This window comes from Rhinatrema bivittatum, chromosome 1 (assembly GCF_901001135.1).
Source record: "Rhinatrema bivittatum chromosome 1, aRhiBiv1.1, whole genome shotgun sequence".
In the NCBI taxonomy this organism is placed as follows: domain Eukaryota; kingdom Metazoa; phylum Chordata; class Amphibia; order Gymnophiona; family Rhinatrematidae; genus Rhinatrema; species Rhinatrema bivittatum.
This window is the reverse complement of record NC_042615.1, coordinates 764,949,311-764,969,724: the sequence shown is the minus strand read 5'-3', so window position 1 is coordinate 764,969,724 and position 20,414 is coordinate 764,949,311. Positions and strand designations below refer to the sequence as shown.

The following is a 20,414-nucleotide window of genomic DNA, read 5'->3' as shown; positions in this document are numbered from 1 at the left end:
ACTCATTATCTGTCTAAAATTTAGCCAGATTAAAAAAAAAAAGGCATTTGGGGAGCATTCTGTGGCAGAGGAAAATTATCTAGCTAGCTTAGCTGTATTTGGCTAATTTAGCTGGACTGCCTCAGAGCAGTCCTAAAGTTATCTGGCTGGATAACTTGAGGCATTGCCAGCTATAAAGAAAGAAATGTAATGGGTTAAGTGGCTGTATTCTAAACAACAACAAAATAAAGTGTAGTTTTGTCCTGACGACCCGATGCCCACCCAATATATACCAAAAGGGCTCTGTTAGGCCATGTCCCCTACTCCCCAGTCCCCTCCTAGTAAGCTTTAGCACTTGAAAATCTCAGGGTCCAGTTGTCAGCCTCATCCCCTCCTCCCCTCCCTGGTTGGTGAAAATTAGATTTCCAAAGTTCGCTCCTATCCCTTCCTCTCCCCATCTCCCTCCCCCTCCCCAATGGTAACCCTTCCACCCATCCGGTACCTCTGGAAACCCTTTCCAGGCGCCAAGGTCACAGTACGTGAGGTTCGCTCCCAGTCCTTACAAAACCCATCTTGCCTCCCTTTGAAGTTGTTTCTTCACATTTTGAGGTAAATAGCGGAAGAACTGAGGTGGCCCTGTGCAACACAGTCACATGCGTCTTTACCGCATGTGGTCGATCAAGCATACCCAAAGCTTCTAGGCGTTTTTGAGTAAATCGTCTGCGCTGAGCTCCATTGGATGATATTCCCACATGTGAGGACTTCCATCCTGCTGTCTTCAGATATCTCCTGTTACGCCTCTCCTTTCCTCCTCATACTCTGGGCTTCCGTTCATTCAGAACTAGCCTCCAATATCGTGCTGGTGCTATAAACCCTTTATTTGCAGCTACCCGGAGGATTCACCACCTCCTTATTCTTGCATATAGTTCTGCTATGGCAGCAATAGTCCTTGGGTATGGGCCACAAAGAGAAGACTGTTCCGGAACCTGGCACCCATGTACCCCGGGTCTGACCACTAGCTGGCACTGTCGTGTGATGACTGGGGGGGGGGGGATGCCTTCTCCTCCTTGCTTCTCAGTGTCTGTGAATGCTGCCTGCACAGCCTTGTCTAACTGGAGGAGCAGAAGCAGGCGTCAGGAGTCAGACCTGGCTTTCTCGGATAATAGCTCGCAGCACTGCTATATAGTTATTTATTTTAAAGCATTTATTACCCGCCCTTCCTACGTTTAGGGCGAGCTGCATTGTGAACATAAATAATAGTACATTACATAATTCTATAAAGCGGAGCGCGTTGCACATCAGATAACAGACATAGTAAAAAAAAAAAAAAAAGACCTAGGCTTTAGTCCATCAAGAGTTTGATAGGCTGATAATAGGGGTTACAATAGTCTTACTGAAGAAGAGAGACGCCGGGGATTATGTATTCTCACTTACATTTGGAAATGCTTTTTTGAAGAGGTAGGATTTTAGTGCTTTTTTTAAAGAATACTCTTTCTCGGAGGCATCTAACTTCCTTTGGTAGGCTGTTCCATAGGTGAGGACCAGCAGAAAAGAAAGCATGCTGTCTGGTTTCGGTAAGGTGGGTAAGCTTAGAAGGGACGTCTAATAATATTAGGTTTGCCGACCTGAGGGGCTGGGAGGGGGAGTATGGATTTTAAGTACCAAGGAAATCCAGGGGGAGTGTATGATCATGGCGAGTTTGTATTGCATATGGTATGAAATCGGGAGCCAGTACAATGTTTTGAGGACAGGAATATAATGTTCATGGATGGGAGTGTTATTTGGAAGTTTTGCTGCTACGTTTTGTATAGTCTGCAGTGAACATATAGAGTATAATGGAAGGCCTTTTTAAGAGAGAGTTAACAGTAGTCTATACCGGAGAATAATAAAGATTGAAAGACAGACTGGAATTCAGAGTATTCAAGAAGGGGCTTGAGGTGATGTAGTAGGCGTAGTTTGTGAAAAGATGAGTTGGTAATGGTTCTTGTATGGTCGCGCAGGTATAGAGAGGGGTGGGTCAATGGTGACTACCAAGTTATATACAATTTGGGAGATAGTGATGGAGTATTGAAAGAGAAATTGTTGGGGGTGTTTTCAACGGGGAAGCGTGATAAAACAATGATTTCTGTTTTATAGATATTGAGAGCTAATATGTACTCATTGGGCTGATTCAGCATAGAAGTGCTTTCAGGTGTGGTCTAGGCTGAAACATTTTCCTATCCAGGGTGCTATATCTATATGTAAACCCTGCATCATCTAACCATATTGACATGTATACTTAACCTGAAACTTCTTTCTTAGCCATCACAGGACTTTTGCTAGATCGGGGGATTTTGTTGTCTTTGATTTGCCATTATTGTGTGTGCCTTTTTTTTTTTTAATTTTCCTGTTGATGTACTGAATTAGCAGTCTGATAAATACCGGTAATGCATTTATTAAATCCATACTAGTGTTGATTAACTTGCAGTAACTGTGTTTGTTTCTTACAGGTTGATCCTACCAATCATAGGCTGCTTTTTGAAGTATTTGATGAGAATAGACTGGTGAGTGAACTTATACTTTTGCTTTGTTCATAGTTTGTTTATCCTTTTAATGCATTCTGCAGTGGCATAGTTCTTGAAGCCTGGCATGAGCATTTTCAGTGTAGTTTTTGATATATTATGGCATGAATTCTAGAAAATACTCTTCTCCGCTATTGCCAATTCCCAACTCCTTGCTTTCCACCTGCCTGCACCATGAGCTTGGAATAGACTTCCTGAGCTGGTGCGTCATGCTCCCTCTCTCGCCTTGTTTAAATCCCATCGAAAACCCCACCTTTTTGAGGCTGCATTTAAATCTTAAGCCTGATTGTCTGCTTTTGGCCTCATTCATTTTAACCATTGTATTTCTTTATAAGTCTCTTGACCTGTATTTTTGTCTTGATTGAGCAGGGACTTTCTCTTACACGTGTTTATACAGTGCTGCAGATGTCGAGGAGCGCTATAGAAATGTTAAATAGTAGTAGTAAATTCTTGAGTTGTGTAATACCTGGAGATATTCAGCCCTTGGCTTGTGTTGTCCTGCTGTACAGTTCTGCCCAGCCAACCCCGTAGAACCAACTATGCCCCCTATTCCTTTTGTGGCCGCCCCCACTTCCAAGAATTTTGGCTCACGCCAAAATAATGAGGAAACTGTCATTTGCAGAATAGCATGGCCACAGCTTTGATCTTTATCACATCTTTATTACTTTTCACAATAACAAACTGGGTTCATCCGTGTGTTATATAAACCTATTATTAGATATATAAATTTATCGCTGCTGCTGCTGCTACTGCCACTCCCCACCCATCCCTCAAGGTAGGAGCCACATCCTGTCCAGTGAGGAGCATGGACTGCTCCGGCGGCCTGCCTATTTTATGGCGGTGATATTTTGTTAGAAGTGTAAAGAGGCTCCATCCCAGCTGTAGAGGCTGGTTCTGCTTAGACCTCCCTCCAATTTATGTATTCATTCTAGTGGTGCAGGGAGGGCCCACCTCAGCTGTAGCAGCACGTGAGTGGGCAGCTCCTGCTCTACCACCACCATGAGTGAACTTGAACAACACTTCATTGAAATAATGTAACCTGACACATAGCTAATCCCATAGGTTATCTACATCATCTCCCTAGTTGGGTCCTCTGACTTAACCACTGCCTCTGGCAGTGATCTCTCACTTGTTGAACTCTTCTTCCCTAAAGCTGAGGCCATAGTTCAGCGGCACATTCTGTACCATGTGTAAGCTAGCATTAATCTATCTCCCAGAACATTGGACAGATGAACCACTGTGCTTGAACTAGCTCGCAACAGCCAGTTGCAGGATCACCACAGGTGTACACTGTCTTGATTTCATGAAATGAAAAGTACAACTCGAGGGCAAATATAAATTCTACAGCAATTCAAACTTAGAGACAGGCACAAGGTTGAGGTGATCTGTCCTTGCTCATAACAATTGAGATCCAGACTGCCACTTATTAGGCCACTGCTAAGACGTTCTGCAGCAGCCTATGCAATTGAAGATTGCCTAACAAGGGGTGAGAGGGCTGTCACCTGCACATGAGGAGAGCATGACCTCGCCTGAGATCTATGCAGATTTCTAACAGGAGAACCTCAGATTCTTTTTGTCATGTATTCTGATGCGCACCCTTTTCGCCTGTTGGTCTCTCCAAATGTAACTACATTCAATGGAGAGGTATTCAAGATGTGGTCTCACCATGGAGCGATATAGAGGCATAATGACATTTTCCGTTTTATTAACCATTCCCTTCCTAATAATTCCTAACATTCTGTTTGCTTTTTTGTCTGCTGCAGCACACTGAGCCGACGATTTTAAAATATTATCCACTATGATAATAGGAATTATTAGGAAGGGAATGGTTAATAGAACGGAAAATGTCATAATGCCTCTATATCGCTCCATGGTGAGACCGCACCTTGAATACTGTGTACAATTCTGGTCACCGCATCTGAAAAAAGATATAGTTGCGATGGAGAAGGTACAGAGAAGGGCAACCAAAATGATAAAGGGGATGGAACAGCTCCCTTATGAGGAAAGGCTGAAGAGCTTAGGGCTCTTCATCTTGGAGAAGAGCGGCTGAGGGGGGGATATGATAGAGGTCTTTAAGATCATGAGGTCTTGAACGAGTAGATGTGAATCGGTTATTTACACTTTCGAATTATAGAAGGACTAGGGTGCATTCCATGAAGTTAGCAAGTAGCACATTTAAGACTAATCGGAGAAAATTCTTTTTCACTCACTGCACAATAAAGCTCTGGAATTTGTTGCCAGAGGATGTGGTTAGTGCAGTTAGTGTAGCTGGGTTCAAAAAAGGTTTAGATAAGTTCTTGGAGGAGAAGTCCATTAAAGGCTATTAATCGAATTTACTTAGGGAAAGCCACTGCTATTAATTGCATCAGTAGCATGGGATCTTCTTAGTGTTTGGATAATTGCCAGTTTCTTGTGGCCTGGTTTGACCTCTGTTGGAAACAGGATGCTGGGCTTGATGGACCCTTGGTCTGACCCAGCATGGCAATTTCTTATGTTCTTTTCGAAACCAAAGTCACTGACCTGGCAACCTTAAAAAGGCATATCCCATGAAATAACTTCTGCATACCATGATACCATGGGTCTTTTTTTTTTTTACCGTTTACCTAGTAGTATCCCTCAGCCCAGGTAGCCTTTCCATGCTTCCTGTGGGCATCTCTGACTTTTCTGCTCTAATATATAGCTAATAGGATTCTGCCAGGTTGAGGGAGAGTACAGCAAGTAGCAATGTTTTGAATAATATCTCTAAAATCATCTCATATATTGTCTCAGATATGAAGGCCTCATCAGCTACCATGCTTCCTATTTAAGACTCTGAATGTCCCAGGTACTGGGTACTGCCTCCTCTTGCTCATGATGTGAGTAACCTAAAAATAGTCTGCTTAAAACAGAAGAGAGTATCAGCAATATCATTGGCTTTTGCCATATATATTATTGCCTTCACTACAGTCTTGTAGTCATGATCTGAATTGTGTTCACTGCCCTAAATATGTATTCATGCGGGTTTGTGCGTGTATAATATATATAAAAAAATAAATATATATATATATGATGCAGCTAAAGAAATAATATTTTCATAATCCTGGAGAGGGAGAGGCCATGTTTCTTCACTTTAGTATTAGATTTCTAAACCACTGTTTTCGTTTGTGTCGGGGAATAATTTGTGCTCCCCTGGTTAAACAAATGGAGTCATCCTGTCATTGATTACAGGAAAAACTCTTTTCAGAATCAACAAGTCTTCTTGAAATTACTTGACTAACCTAATGAAATACTTGATTCGATTGTTTCGTTTATATTCCGCATACATGTGTAAAAACATTTCCCTCAAAGCAGATCACAAAATAGATCAGAAATCACAGTTTGACAGCGTGTTCAGCAAACCACCTGAACCTTGCAGAGTGCAATCTAAGTAAAACTAAAAAACAAAATTTGCTACGGATTCCTGCGGTGGTCATGAACATGTGACATACAAACACCACCACCCATTGCAAAAGTCAAGACAGTCTTGAATGAAACCCATAGACTTGTGCCATTTAACTGTCCAAGTTGGTTCTGATGTCACTTCCAATTAAAATAAGTTCCTAGCGGGAAAGCATGACTTCATGCTGGGTGAATACATTCATAGTTAGGGGATCTGTATTATCCTTGCACCAGCAGAATACTAAATTGTTCAGCTGGCACTTAAAAGTCCCCCAAATGGTGACACATTCCTGTGCATTTGCCCCTCCATATCTGAAATTGGGGATCATCCAGATAAGAGTAATGTTGAGCAGATCCAGGTGCTATCCTACCAACAAGTGCACAGCTAAATAAATTTACCAAAACTTGCACAAGCTCTTAGGAATACAGCTGGGACATGCATACCTAAATTGGAATTATTATCAAAGAGAATTCCAATAACCAGAAGCGAGATGTGCACGCTTTTAAAGCTGGTGTCCTACGGTATTTCATAAAGATAATTCTGTAGCCACGGAGACCACACTTGACAATCCATGGGGAAGTAGCCTGAACCATGACTGCACAGAGACTTACCATGGATGCCTTTCCCTTAACTGCTTGTGCAAGCCATGTATTGATGCTGGGTATTACAGCCAGAACACATAATCAGATATGTGCCTTTCACACCCTAAATATGACAACCTACCTTGAAGTACTTATGAACCTGCCCCCTGGCTTTGGCATAGCAGTCTCCTTCTGTTTGTTTATTTTATTTAAAGGAATTTCTTTGTTCTCACAAACTGCAGGCAGAGGAAATGTGTAAATCATTTCTTGTAGCTATAAATTAGTCTCTGTATCTATAAGAACTAGAACAATTGCTGACCATATTCATTTGGAATTTTGCATCATAGTCCAGTCTTGCTCAATCTCCTTATTGCTCGTGAGACGTGATTGTATCAACGTATCTGAGGTACACACCCTCTGCATTGTTTTGCTAACCAGTTACCAACATTTTTACATGTTTTGGCTTTTCAACTATCTCTCTTTCTTTGCTTTTTGCTTTTTTTTTCCTGGGACATCACCGATTCCAAATTATTCTCATTTTCCAGAAACATGGCTGTATCTATGTAAGGACCCATTAGATTCCTTACCAAGAAATGTGTGCCTGGTAGAAAGTTCATACTTATGGTAAGAGCCAAGGTAGTGGACTGAACCATTTAATAAAGCATCACCCATGAGGGGTGCCACAGTGGATCATCCCCCTAGAATATTCCAGAATGAAAAGTAGTGAGAAAGCAGTCGGTGTGAGCTCAGTCTGTGAAGTGTGGAAAGAGAGTAGTGACCTAGAGAGGAAGCAGTATTTTCCCTTTCTTCCCTGAAAGGATTTGCAAAAGGGACACCAAAAGTGTTTGATCTGCTTGTTTTGGAAATCAAACAACTTTTGAGCTTTTCTCTTGCTTTTTGGTGAAGATTGTTGATCAGTAAAGAAGAGTGGTGAGTTTTTCTGCAAAGAATCTTCTTTCAGTTTATCAACTATCAATAAAGAATTTTGAAATAACATTGCCTCTTAGTGTGACCATTGCTGCTATAGACTGTGGAGATCAACAGTGCTGTGATAGGGATTGGAAAAGGGCTATGTTCACTGGTTAATGCAAAAAGGCTTTGAAACTATGTGTCCATCCACAGGGAGCCCTGGACCTTAGAAGTAAAAACCTGTCTGTGGAGAACTGGCTGTAGATAGGGTCTATTTTAATTCTATGTGCCTTTGGTGACAGCATCAGGGGTTGCAAATGCATGAACACATTGCTAAGATTTAAGAAGCCACTCTCCCCTAATGCTAGCTGTAATGCTCTTGGATCTGGTTTTGCAAAGGATGCAGGGGTTTTTTTTTTTTATTATTTTTTACATTAGAGAGCATCAACTTAGTGTGGCAGGAAATGATCCTGTAGCAAAGACCTGCTCTTTAGGTGATGCATTGTCCTCTTGTACTGAGGACATGTTTCCCAAGGCTACTGCTCAGGATGGAAGGGTTAGGTTGGCCGTTATAGTTGGTGATTTAATTATTAGGAATGTAGATAGCTGGGTGGCTGGTGGGCATGAGGATCGCCTCATAACATGCCTACCTGGTGTGAAGGTGGCGACCTCATGCATCAACTAAATAGGATTTTAGACAGTGCTGAAGAGGAGCCGGCTGTTGTGGTACATATGGGCACCAACTACATAGGAACATGTGGGAGGGAGGTTCTGGAAGCCAAAATTAGACCCTTAGGTGGAAAGCTGAGAAACAGAACCTCCAGGGACACATTGTTTGAAATGCTTCCTGTTCCACGTGCAGGTCCCCAGTCAAAGGCAGAGCTCCAGAGTCTCAATACGTAGATGAACTACAAGGAAGAGGGATTCAGTTTTGTAAGGAACTGGGGAACCTTTTGGGGAAAGGGGAGTCTTTTCCAATGGGATGGGCTCCACCTTAACCAAGGTGGAACCAGGCTTCTGGTGCTAACCTTTAAAAAGGAGATAGAGCAAATTGTAAACTAAATCAAAAGGGAAAGCTGTTGCTCAGCAGTTTATGGTTTGGAGGAAGGTATCCTCGAAGGATACTAAAGAAGAATTAGGGCATCCAAACAGAGAGGTTCCAAAAATAAGAAAAGTAGTTCATGTGCCAATAAGTAAAGAATCACCTGAGCTAAAAGATTCAAAATGATCCCTGACAAATGAAGATCTGAATATTAATGCAAACAAAAAACATGTTTGTATGCTAATGCCAGAAGTTTAAAAAGTAAGATGGGAGAGTTAGAGTGAATAATGACATAGACTTAATTAGCATCTCAGAGACCTGGTGGAAAGAGAATAACCAATGGGATAGTGCTATACCAGGGTACAAATTATATCGCAGTGATAGAAAGGAACAACTTGCTGGCGGGGTGATGCTTTATGTCCATAATGGTATAGCGTTCAACAGGATAAAGATCCTGCAAGAGACTAAATGCACAATCAAATCTTTATGGGTAGAAATCCCTTGTGTGTTGAGGAAGAGTATAGCGATAGGAGTATGCTACCGTCTACTTAAGCCAAAATGATGAGATGAACAATGAGATGCTAAGAGAAATTGGGGAAGCTAACCAAATTGGTAGTTCAGTAATAATGGGAGGTTTCAGTTGCTCTAATATTGACTGGATAAATCAGGACATGCTAGGGAGATAAAGTTCCTGGATGGAATAAATGGTAGTTTCATGGAGCAATTGGTTCAGGAACCAACATGAGCTAGAGCAATGTTAGATAAATTCTCCGTGGAGACCAGGATCTAGTGAGAGAAGTAACAGTGGTGTAGCAATAGTAATAATAACATAATCAAATTTGAATTAATGACAGGAAGGGGGACAGTAAGTAAATCCATGGCTCTAGCACTAAACTTTTAAAAGGGAAACTTTGACAAAATGAGGAAAATAGTTTGAAAAGAAAAACTGAAAGATGCAGATACAAAGGTAAAGACTGTGCAACAGGCATGGACATTGTTAAATTCCATCTTAGAAGCGCAGTCCAGACTAATTTCACACATTAAGAAAGGTGGAAGGAAAGCCAAACGATTACCGGCATGGTTAAAAGGGGAGGTGAAAGAAGCTATTTTAGCCAAAAGATCTTCATTCAAAAATTGGAAGAAGGATCCATCAGAGGAAAATAGGATAAAGCATAAGCATTGGTAAGTTAAATGTAAGACATTCATTCATAAGAAAGGTTAAGAGAGAATTTGAAAAGATGACTGTACATGCAAACACTCATAATAAAAAATTTTAAAAAATATATCCGAAGCAGAAAGCCTGTGAGGGAGTCGGTTGGACCATTAGCTGAGTGAGGAGTTAAAGGGGCACTTAGGGAAGATAAGGCCATTGCGGAAAGACTAAATGAATTCTTTGCTTTGGTGTTTACTGAAGAGGAAGTTGGGGAGATACCTATTCCAGTGACAGTTTTCAAGGGCGAGGATTCAGATGAACTGAACCAAATTATGGTGAATCTGGAAGATTTAGCAGGCCAGATTGACAAACTAAAGAGTAATAAATTGCCTGGACTGGATGGTATACATCCCAGGGTTCTGAAAGAACTCAAAACTGAAATTTCAAACCTATTAGTAAAAATTTGTAACCTATCATTAAAATCATCCATGGAACCTGAAGATTGGAGGGTGGCCAATGTAACCCTGAAATTTAAAAAGGGCTCCAGGGGAGATCCCAGAAACTGTAGAATGATGAGCCTGACTTCAGTGCCGGGAAAAATCGTGAAAACTGTTATAAAGAATAAAATCACAGAGCATTTAGATAAACATGGTTTAATAGAACATGGCCAGCTTGGATTTACCCAAGGGGGAAGTCTTGCCTCACAAATCTCCCACATTTTTATGAAAGGGTGAATAAATGTGGATAAACGTGAACTGGTAGATGTGGTGTATTTGGAATTTTAGAAGGTGTTCAACAGACCTCCCTCATGAGAGGCTTCTAAGAAAACTAAAAAGTCATGGGATAGCAGGCGATGTCCTTTTGTGGATTGCAAATTACTTAAAAAATGAAACAGAGAGTAGAATTAAATATTCTGTTTTCACAGTGGAAAAAGGTAAACAGTGGAGAGCCTCCGGGATCTGTACTAGGACCGGTGCTTTTTAATATATTTATAAATGATCTGGAAAGGGGCACGACGAGCGAGGTGCTTAAATTTGCGGATAACACAAAATTAAGCAGGAGTAGCTAAATCTCAGGGGGGGACAGCTGGGACAGAGCCATTTTGTGCTGCCCCGGGGAAGCGTGTGCCGGAAGCCGGCCGGCACGCAGAACTTACTCCTACTCTGAAGGAGCAAGTAAGTTCTTTAACAAGAAAAATGAGGGAAGATGGGTAGAGTTTAGAGGTCGGGGAGGAGAGGGGAAAGGGAGGAAGGTTAGGTAGGTGTTTAGGGAACTGGGTATGTCCTGGTTGTGTCGCTGCACACTTTCTAAGAAAATCATCCCCTTACATACCACCCACGCACACATGCAAGCACCGAAACAAAATAGGGCACGCAAGTGTGCGCAGATTTCAGATTTTATAACATTGGCGCATCTTTTAAAATCTACCCCTGTATGTTTGGGTACTTGCGACTTGGATTGGCCACTGTTGGACACAGGATACTGGACTTGATAGACCCTTGCCTGACCCAGTGTAGCATATCTTATGTTCTTATATAGGAATAATTTATTTTTATTGTATTTATATACACTACCAGAAAAAATGTGTCTCTTGGGGGATTATGAAGTATTCATAAAAGCACTGAAAATGTCACTGATATGTGATATTTGTAGAACATCATGATTGTTATTGTCTTGTTTTGATTGATATGCATGTTTTATATTTGTACACCGTTTAGATTTACTGATAAGCGGTATATAAACACAAAATAAATAGTTGGAAAGCATTGGCTTGTTTTTATCTTTTCAAGCTTATATTTTTTATAATGAAATATTCCCTTAATTTCAGTCCTATTTTAAAACAGCTTATATGGCTTCATATAAGCTGACATTTTAAGATACTTTTGGTTTATTCACTCCTGCTCTGTAGTTTTCTCTCAAAATAGGATGCTTTATTATAAATAAAATTTATGTACATAGTACGATATATGTATGTGTGTTATATATACATATATAGAGAGAAAGAGACATGAACACAAACATATATGCAAAGAGAGAGAAATTAATGACCCTTTCCTTTTAAGTGGTTAGCAGTAAAAGTGGTACCTATGTGAACAACCTAACTGGGCGATATTATTTTTCTTCTTAACTGGACAGAGAAAAGCTTTTCATTTTACAGCACCAGCACCTGTGCTGTACCAGGCGATCCACAGCGCTGATGCTCTGCTTGCAGAAACTCATGTTTTGTTTTTTTTTTCTTCTTCTTGGCACACAGTCCCATTGAAACAATAGGGGATTTGTACTGGTCCTTGGCAGTTTCCTTGTTCTACTAAGCAGCTCTCGTTTCTCTTGTAACTGGTTAGTTTTCTGTACTTGAGAACACGATGCTAGGCAGCGCCATTCTACATGTGTGGTGATGCTGTTGGTGTTTCACCCCCATGGTTTTCAACTACATATTCAGAATTCTGCTTAGATCAGTGCTTCCTAACCCTTCCCTGGAGGCAGACCTATCCATTTGGGGTTTCAGGATTGCCACAATGAATATGCATGAGAGAGATTTACATCCAAAGGGTCTGCAATGTATGTAAATCTATCACATGAATATTCATTGTGGCAACCCTGAAACCCCCCCTGGTTAGGTGTGCTGCCAGGGAGGGGTTAAAAAACACTGGCTTAGTTGCCATGATATGAATCTAGGATAGGGTTGGGATTTTTTCCCTTCATTGCTCTCTCCTTCCAACCCACCTAGTGGGGTCTGGATTTTTTTTTTGTTCCTAATAGACAATATCAGTTTGTGAAGCAGGTAATGGAACAAGTTTGTTTTCAAATAAATGTGTTGCAGAGAAGGATGGCTGTGACCCTAATCCTAAGAATAATGCAAAACCGTGACTTTTTAATGTATAGGAATTATGAACTCCTCCTGTGTGTATGCTCTCATGTATTCTTCTGCGAGACTTCTTGGCTCTTCGTATGCATAATAATACTCCGTGCTGGCAACTGGGCTCCGGTAATAATACAGACTTTCTCACTGGCATGCTGCCACTGTCAGGCAGAGTTTCTGTAGGGTGTTCCAGATTAAATTGGAACAAAACCACAGGCACGTCTCACTCATTTTTATTAGAATTCCCCCCCCAAACTGAAAGAGCCTGGCTTGCTGCTCTGTGTGAGCGCAGTGTACATTTCCTTCCTTATTACAACTTGATAACGTACAATATTAGGAGATAATGCTGCCTGCGGTGTGTTTGGGGAGGTTTGTAATTCTTTTAAATAAAATTATATTTAATTCGTAAGGTTTAGAAGATTTAAAAGTTCTGAAAAGTGTTATCTTCCATACATCACCCCAGTTTATGGTTTAGCTCGATTCAGTAGTATAATGTCTACGTGCCGGTGTGTTGATGAAAACAATTTAACACCTTTTGGATGTAAAACAATTCAGTGCTGCTTGGGCGGTGTTGTACATAAAGTTGAAATTTTAAGTACTTTGCAGGATTTTTACTTTTTTTTTTTTTTTTTTAATATAATCTGGGAGCAGAGAAGCACCATGTAAATATGATGTGGCTTTTAGATTTATGGCAGCACCAAGTGTGTTTGCTGCCTTGGTCAGCTGTGAAAGCTCTCCCGCTGGGGCTGCTGCTTTCTGATGGAAAAGGAGCAGCTGTGAAGGTGCTGTTTCAGGCTCTTGCTGTATTAAAAAAAAAAAAAAAAAAAAAGAATTCACTAGCTAGCACTGGAAAAGGGGTGGGGGGGAGATCGTCATGTGACTCTCGCCTCCCTACCCGGTGTCGCAGTTTTTTAGGAGCTCTGGTTGCTCTTATCCAATCATGCCTGGAATGCTGCTTGTCACTTGGGCTATTTCTGCTATCTGTCCCTATCAGTGCTGCAGTGCTAACAGTTTGACAGATGGGACACTTTTTTTTGGGAGTTCATGTCTTTGATTTTTAGCTTCTGGCAGTACTTGGATTGTTGTTGTTTTTCCCTCTTCTTTTTTCTTTCTCTCCCTCTCTCTCTTTCGTTAAACCATGGCCCATCGGCTGCGGTTTCATTTTGGCTCTGGCCGGAGCAACACAGCCCCTGAATCGGACATCCTGGAAAGAGAGAGAGAAGACGACTTTTTCATGGCGTTCCACACTTTGCCAAGGAGGAATGGTTCTCATCCTTTTTCTAGACACCGAGCGGATTGCGGCGGTGGCGCGCTGCAGGAGGAGGGCTCCTTGAAAAGGAGCACTTCCATGTTTATCCCTCAGCTGCTGAACAACATGGATTTGCGTCCAACAAGAAGCTCGTCTGTGCAGATCTCCCTTCAGCGCAAAGCCGCAAACGGATTCGCCGATGAATGTGGAGCTTCAGAGTCTGCCGACGAGACGCTTCCATGCCCGCTTCCTGACTTTACGGAGTGCTGCACCTTCTCTGCTAGAAGCGATTCTTCGTCCCCCAGTAGCACGCAAGATACACCAGGGAGCTCTCCTCCTAGGCTTTCTGAGGATGAAGGACAGCAGGCTAATGGCGCAAGCTCCAGTGGCCATAAAATAGTTTGTATGCTTCCTTCAGATGACCAGAATGGCACATTGGATTCAACTCCTGAGGAAGAGGAAGCCAGTAGCATTGGTTCAGGTGTGAACAGCGGTGGTGCAAGAATTCAGCATCGCCCTTCGTTTGCGGAAATCCATCAGGTCAGACTATTGCCTCCTGCACCGCGTGTTCGGAAAAACTCTTCTGTGGAACCCCGACGTTGGTCTTTACAGCACCTGCCTGACGTGTCTGGAAATCCAGGAAAAAGATGTTTTGTTTTCCAGCTGCAGCAACCACATTCAAGTGCTTCAGACCCAGGAAGCAATTACAATTTTGGCGTCACTGGAACCAAAGGTGATCGACTGATTAGGTATCCTCGCATCAGGCTAGAAAGGAGTTCATCTTACCCAGTCCAGCCGCGGTTTGAATGTCAGAGTCCAGTAATGAATGGAGTGAATTCTGAACGTCAGTCCAGTGATGGAGAAGGTCCTGAAACATTAGAAAGCAATTCTGTAGAAAGAACTCCACAAGGGAAAGGCTGCACCTTTAAAATCCAACAAGACCAAAACTCCAGGCAGCAACATTTTAGAATTCTTGTTACCCATGAAACGGAAAATCAAGGTGAAGCTAATGGAGAGGAAATTGATGGCAGTACTGGTCCCAGAGCAGCCAGTGGCGCAGTAAGTAAGATCTTTCATGGGTGCATCCCTCCCTATTCTGTTGTTACACAATATGATCATATAAAAAGGTTTGACTTTTCTGTGTTCGGTGAATAGCCACATTTTCCACTACTGAAAATAATCCTGAAACATAACAGGCTTACTTTGTGAGTAGATTGGTTTTCAGCGATGACTGATTTTCATTAGGGTTTTTTCTTATTTTTGAAACCTCATTTTTGAATTTTGCTGGATTGAAACATGTTAATCACTTAACCATTAAAAAAAAAAAAAGAAAAGCATTCCCTCCCCCACTCACCTGGAATCTGTGTAATTAGGGGGGTCAAGCAGCTCTTTGATTCATTGCTGTTGTGGACCAGCAACCTACATGAAATGAGGGAAAAGAAAGAAAGCAATAGTAAGATTTTTAAAAAGATGCCTGTTAAGTAATGAGATACACGCTACCTGCTGGAGCATTTATCCCCGTCTTTGAGTGGTTTCGGCTGGAAGAAACCGTTATTTAACTTATCACTGCATGGAAAATAACATCATTGCTTATCCAGGCTCCGAGGCTTATTGAGAGAGCCTAAAGAAGAGGATTACTGCCCCTATACCTCCTTGGGACCTTTTTAAATGAAAAAGGAGCTACATGACCCATATCTAGCCCCGTGATGGCATGTGGCAGCAGGGCACATAACTGTTCTTGGTGAAAACCACGTTATTTCACAAGTCGTTACTGGTTAAAGCCCTGCTACAGATGGGCTTAGGCAAAGTTTGGGGCGGAACCATTGTTGCTTGAGTTGCATCGCAGTACAATCCAGCACTGCCCACTTCAGTTTGACTACATGGCGGGAGCGGAGGGAGGTGGTATAGAAGAGTAAATACTCTGTCTCTAGCTGGGAAAACAGGCCAAGAAGAACAGATCTGCACATTTATTGCTTGTGAGCTTGTCCTTGTTCCTCTCTTTCTCAGTGAAATAGAGAACAGTAAGACAGCTGCTCAACGATCGTAGGGCCATAGTATGACTCTGCAGCTTTCCTGTTTGTAGCAAGGGATTAGCATTATGGAAGTATTTATTTAAATATTACTTTCTTCCTTTTTGTTTTGCATAGTGAGAGAGCTTTTCAACATAAATATACAGATCTCACCCACCTTTCAGGACAGAATAAAGCCCCTATTCGGGGAAGGCCTTCATGCATGTCATTGCTTTATGTCAACAAACCAACAAATTGGTCAAGAAATCCAAGACTTCTTAGTACCTGTCTGTTTTTCGTGAACATATTTTCTATTTTTATCTCCATTCGCTTTGTGCCCTGCAGTGCAAACTGAATTTGCTCTTTAATAATATAAGATCTTGCCTGGAAATCTGGTGAAAGAAACCCTTTTTAGATCTGCAGAACTGTAGCTTGGTTTAGATGGGTACACTCATTTAAATAAAGGTTTGTTGTGCATTCTGGGATGTGTTCCCCTTCTAATTGTTGAGATTTATGTAATTGCAGGGAGGTTTTTTTTTGTTTTTTTTAAATAAGTAACTGAACTTTATCTGTTTCATCTTAATATTGTCTAACCAGATAAACCTACATATTGAGTGACTAAGGCATTCACCCGGATACGTGAATGCCATTGCTAAGGAGGTTTTTGCTTTGCTGGGCCTCCGTCATGTGTTATTGTACTGCCTGTGATTGCAGGTGGCTCGGGTCAGCCTTCTTCCTCTTGGTGTAATGGAGGGCCGTTATTTTTTTCCCCTTTGCTTTCCACATTTCCTTTCCCCAGCAAGCAGCTGCCTGGGTAGCAAGCAGCGTGCTCCTCAGAGTCCAGGGGGGAGGAGTGGACGGCTCTTAGCGAGCTTCCACAAATCAGTAAGAGACCGTGGGAGAGGAGGTTGGGAGGAAATCGGATCCATTTCACCCAGAAATGGAAAGTGTTACCATGCTCTGTCATCAGGTCTATACTCTATGCAAAGGGCAAAAGACGTTTCTCTTGGATATCAGTAGTATATATGTAATAGTAAGATAAAATTGTCTGACATCCTTGAACATTATTTTTCCAGTTTCATCCAAGGGAAAGTGGTGTTGACTGCATATTGCACCCACTTAGCTGTCGCCGTGACCTACTATAAACAGGTTTATTCTTTAGTAATGCAGCTATGGAGAAGCAGAGCCCAGAGGCAAAGGAAGTTTGATATTACAAATTAGTTTTCAGTCCTCAACACTTTCTTTTCCCTCAGGACGTTATGCTATTATTTTGGACTCATTGCCTGCACATTTACTTAAGAAACGTTACTAGTATAAATATAAATGTGGATCTGCTTTTAGGTTTTATGGTTTAATAATTAAATGGATATCTCTTGTTAGCCCATATTGATTATAGTATGAACGTACCCTTCCAAAAAGTGGATTGCTATCAGTGCACTGTAAAAATTAGCAACAACTTTAGTGTGAAAGAAACCATATAGGTTTAAAAATTAAAAAAAAAAGCTACTAACAGAAAACATGTAATTACTTTGTGGTGTGTGATTTTGACATGTTTATCCCATAGGTATTTTTTCCTCTGCCTCTTGAAATGAGTTGGTACATACCCATTATTGATCAATAATTTTATAATAATTGACATTCTCAGTCTTTACATTTCAAATAGAAATGGAGATGGAGTCAACCCTGCTAGTTTGTCAGAATATTCCAGACTCTTCCGGTAAAGCTGTTCTGTATGTATTGCTTGATTGATTTCCCGCCCTGCCAGCTAGACCACAGGCAGCAACTGCTAGAGCCTTTATTTATCTTAAGTGAAAACATGCATGCGGGCGTCGCTGGTCCTGCCGCTACTAAGTGTTAATGACCTTTCAGATATCTTCCGCTTTAGTCAGGGGAGTTTTGGCCAGGGCAGGGTATATTTTACTCTGATATTTAAAATAAGAAATTAAATAGACCCATTTTAAGTAGCACAAAAACGCGTATTACGTGCTCAGTGCTATTTTGGAGTGGAGAAATTTGAAGAGCATGTAGATTCAGAAAATGATTTCTCTTCCTAAGGATGTCGTAATTTAGAACATAGATTACTGTGTTTGAATGCAGACGTGATTTTCATGGTTGTGGCGATGGGTAGGAAAGTGGCTCAATGAATTTGCACGTTTATTAAGTTGCACATTGAAATTTAAGAAATTAGATGGAGATTTTCTAGGTATATTTGTGCCTGTATATGTAGCTTCATGTGTATTACAGATGTCCAGAGTGTCGCATAGCTGGAATAAAAATGAGATTTCTTTTTGCAGTGTAACTATGGCCTTTGTGACATCAGGAGCCGCTTTATATTCACTTGTTGACTATGAATTTTAAAAGCACCTCAATTCCGTTGGTTTATATATTTGACTCCTACAAAATGCTTTTCTTTAAATCTATTACTTCTTGCAGATTCATTTAAAAAAAGAGCATACCAAATTGATTTGTCAAATCAGGATGAAATTTAGGTGTTGCAATTTCTGCCTATCTGATAGGATGACTTTATTTTTTAAAAAATAGCCCACAAGCTGTCTGGATGAACCTTTTTCTCTTTTTTTTTTTTCTTTTTCTTTTTAAAGAAAAAGACACATTTACAGCAAGATCCGTAGCAGATTTCAGCAAATCGGTGCTCCACCTTTAGAGATTGTTTTGGATACATTTCAGATTTTTTTTAGCTCTATTTTGGAGTTTTCACAGATTTGCCAGTTTGAGTTTGATCTTGACATAGTCACACATTTTTACATGACATCTTTGCGAGATGAGCCTTTCTGAAAATTCTTCTTCTCTCTAGTGCTGCTAATTGCAACCCTGGTTATTTGATCATATGACATCCCCAGTTACAGAATAAATGTTGTGCTAATCACTCATGCAGTGCGAATAAATGTATCTGTAAAGAACATTATATCAAATGTCAGTGTCAGTCAATCACGTTGCCAGATTACTACCGTAATCTCGTATCTACTGATCAAAGTAGAGCCATGCCACTCATAAACATTTGGAAGGGTAGCTTTGTTTTTGGTTTTTTTTTTTTGTTGTTATTTGTTTTTTTGTGTCCATAGAGTTTCTTCCTGCTCTTTGTGCATTTTCAGCTCGGATGTAACCAGCTTGTACTGGACTTTTGCACCATGCACCCACATTTTCAACTGCCCAATGTTTCCTCCATCTTTACCTCTCCCGTCCTTGCTTCGAGCCCAGCCATTGCTGTACCAGTGCTCTCAGGGGCTACACATCCTGGCTCTCTCCAGAATCCCTGTCTGGCCAATAGAAATCGCTGTTATGTAAAGATTCTTCCCATCTTCCTTTCCCGGGGGCTATGTTAGCTGCTTTCCCTGCATCCAAGCCCCAGTTGGTCCAAGGAGCAGAATCCAGACTTTCATAGCGTGTAGCAAATGGACTCAGGACCAATGGTATAGTGTACTCCTGATAGCAGTTGGAGACGGATCAGATTTCAATCTGACGTCAGCCCCTAGTACATTTACCCCTGCAGGAAGTGCAGCTCTTCAGTATTTTCCGTCTCTATAGCAGTTAGGGACTATCTGCACGCTTTCGCAGCGTTAGAACCAATTCAAAAAGAAAACCCAAATTTGAAGATGAAACCTACCTCTGAAGACGAGCCCCGCTCTCCTGCGGTGATACCCTCGGGTCCCTCCCCCAGTTGAGATTTCCCGAGGTGATTTCCGTGGTCCCTCGGAGGTGAGCCTCGGTCCAGCGGCCGAATCGCAGCGAGGACCTAGCCCCCGATCCCGGGTGCGGCTGAGAGGCAGCGGGTGCCCCCCTCGAGCGCGGCAGTGAAGATATATTCCCCCTCCCCCCACAGCCAGAGACCGCCTGAAACGAAACCGGGAAGCACCGAAGACAAGGTACACTTCAAAATCCTGGACTGTCACTAGCAGTTCCGGGCACTACCCTTCGGGTTAGCCACAGCACCCTGGACGTTCACCAAGATCATAGTGGTGGTGGTGGCAACATTGAGGAAGGAAGGAATCCTCGTACATCCTTACCTAGACGATTGGCTGATCAGGGCGAAATCCCCAGAGGAAAGCCGCCAAGCAACCAACAGAGTCAAAACTCTACTGGAGAGCCTAGGATGGGTGGTCAACACAAACAAAAGTCTGCAGCCCTCACAGTCTCTAGAGTACCTAGGAGTCCGATTCGACACCAAAGAAGACAAGGTCAGCCTGACTCCCACAAGGAGATCAAAACTGTGGAACCGGTTACAAAGCCTGTTGAGCGAACCTCGCCCCACAGCATGGGATTACCTACAAGTGCTCTGTCTGATGGCATCCACACTGGAAGTAGTACCATGGGCGAGAGCTCACATGAGACCCCTGCAGCGCTCACTTCTATCACGATGGAATCCGCTGTCTCAGAACTACACCATACGTCTATCACTTCCGGGCAGGGTTCGAACCCAGCTAACGTGGTGGCCACTGGCCAGCCACCTGAGCCAGGGAACAAGACTATCCTCCCCATCCTGGACCCTGCTCACCACAGACACCAGCCTACAAGAATGGGGAGCTCACTGCGAGGAATTAACCGCCCAAGGGTAGTGGAACGCAGAAGAGTCGGGATGGAACATCAACCCCCTGGAAGCCCGGGCAGTCAGACTAGCCTGCTTACGCTTTGCCCACA

At 42.0% G+C, this 20,414-nt stretch overlaps 1 protein-coding gene across 10 annotated transcripts in view; it reads left to right on the top strand.

Moving 5' to 3' along the window:
• NEDD4L (NEDD4 like E3 ubiquitin protein ligase) overlaps positions 1–20,414 on the top strand; it is a 907,002-nt gene that overhangs the window by 527,980 nt on the left and 358,608 nt on the right. For 5 of the 10 annotated variants that reach the window (XM_029579572.1, XM_029579556.1, XM_029579549.1 and 2 more), the window contains exon 1: positions 13,533–14,811. In XM_029579572.1, coding sequence (XP_029435432.1) covers positions 13,642–14,811 — 1,170 coding nt within the window. In that variant the 5' untranslated portion in view covers positions 13,533–13,641. Of the gene's footprint in view, positions 1–2,468; positions 2,523–13,532; positions 14,812–20,414 lie in introns of those variants that run through there. The other 5 variants (XM_029579603.1, XM_029579595.1, XM_029579588.1 and 2 more) reach the window with 2 other exon arrangements.